At 41.1% G+C, this 825-nt stretch overlaps 1 protein-coding gene across 1 annotated transcript in view; it reads right to left on the bottom strand.

Annotated features, from left to right (window-relative positions):
• The window catches only part of HELRODRAFT_184570 (hypothetical protein), a gene marked incomplete at both ends in the record, with an annotated part of 5,656 nt that extends 5,021 nt beyond the window's left edge, over positions 1-635 (bottom strand). Inside the window, one exon of the mRNA XM_009013950.1 lies at positions 434-635. Coding sequence (XP_009012198.1) covers positions 434-635 — 202 coding nt within the window. The remainder of the gene's footprint in view (positions 1-433) is intronic.
• Positions 636-825: the final 190 nt, after the last annotated feature.

Raw genomic sequence — 825 nt, 5'->3', positions numbered from 1 at the left:
GTTGTTGATGTCATTGCTGTTGATAATGACGTCATAATTGTTGATGCTATTACCGTTGATGATGTCATCATTGCTGTTGTTACTGCTAATGATGATGTTGTTGATGTTGTTGTTGCTAATGCTGACGTAATCACTTTTGAAATCGGCGTTGTTGTTGTTGTCGTGGTTTTGGTGGATGTGTCAGCTGTTGTTGAAGTCATTGCTGATGATGAAGTTGTTGGTGACGTCACTACACATGATGACGTCATTGCAGGTGATGACGCTGTTGTTGTCGTTGTAGTTGCTAGCTTTGCAGCCGATTTGATGGCGACAACGGATAGATCAAGAAGCGATGAAACGTTACGGCCACCACCACAATCACCACCACCATCATCATCATTATCACTATCACCACCATCATCATCATCATCACCACCATCATTATCATCATTACTTTTACGATCAACTTCGTCCCTACTTTCACAATTATTATTATCGCCAGTGTCTTCATCATCTCGATTATTATTATTACCCTCGCCACCATCACTATCGTCACCATCATTCCCTCCATCCCTTACCCCGCCAATACTATCATCATTACCACCATCATGGTCATCATAATCATGTTCACGCACCTCCAAGTTTTGACGATTTCTCTTGCCACCATCATCATCATCGTCATCATCATTATTTTCATCATCATCATCATCATTATCCTTATTTACATGGATTCCTTCGTCGCCAGCATTACCAGATACGGCTCTATCAACTTTATCGCAATCATTATCACCACTAGCGTCATCATTGCTATCATTCTCATTCCTATCATCATCGTCGTCATCATCA

The sequence above is a fragment of the Helobdella robusta genome (genome assembly GCF_000326865.2).
Source record: "Helobdella robusta unplaced genomic scaffold HELROscaffold_1255, whole genome shotgun sequence".
Taxonomy (NCBI): domain Eukaryota; kingdom Metazoa; phylum Annelida; class Clitellata; order Rhynchobdellida; family Glossiphoniidae; genus Helobdella; species Helobdella robusta.
The sequence above is the reverse complement of the archived record's forward strand: the minus strand, read 5'-3'. Positions and strand labels throughout refer to the sequence as shown.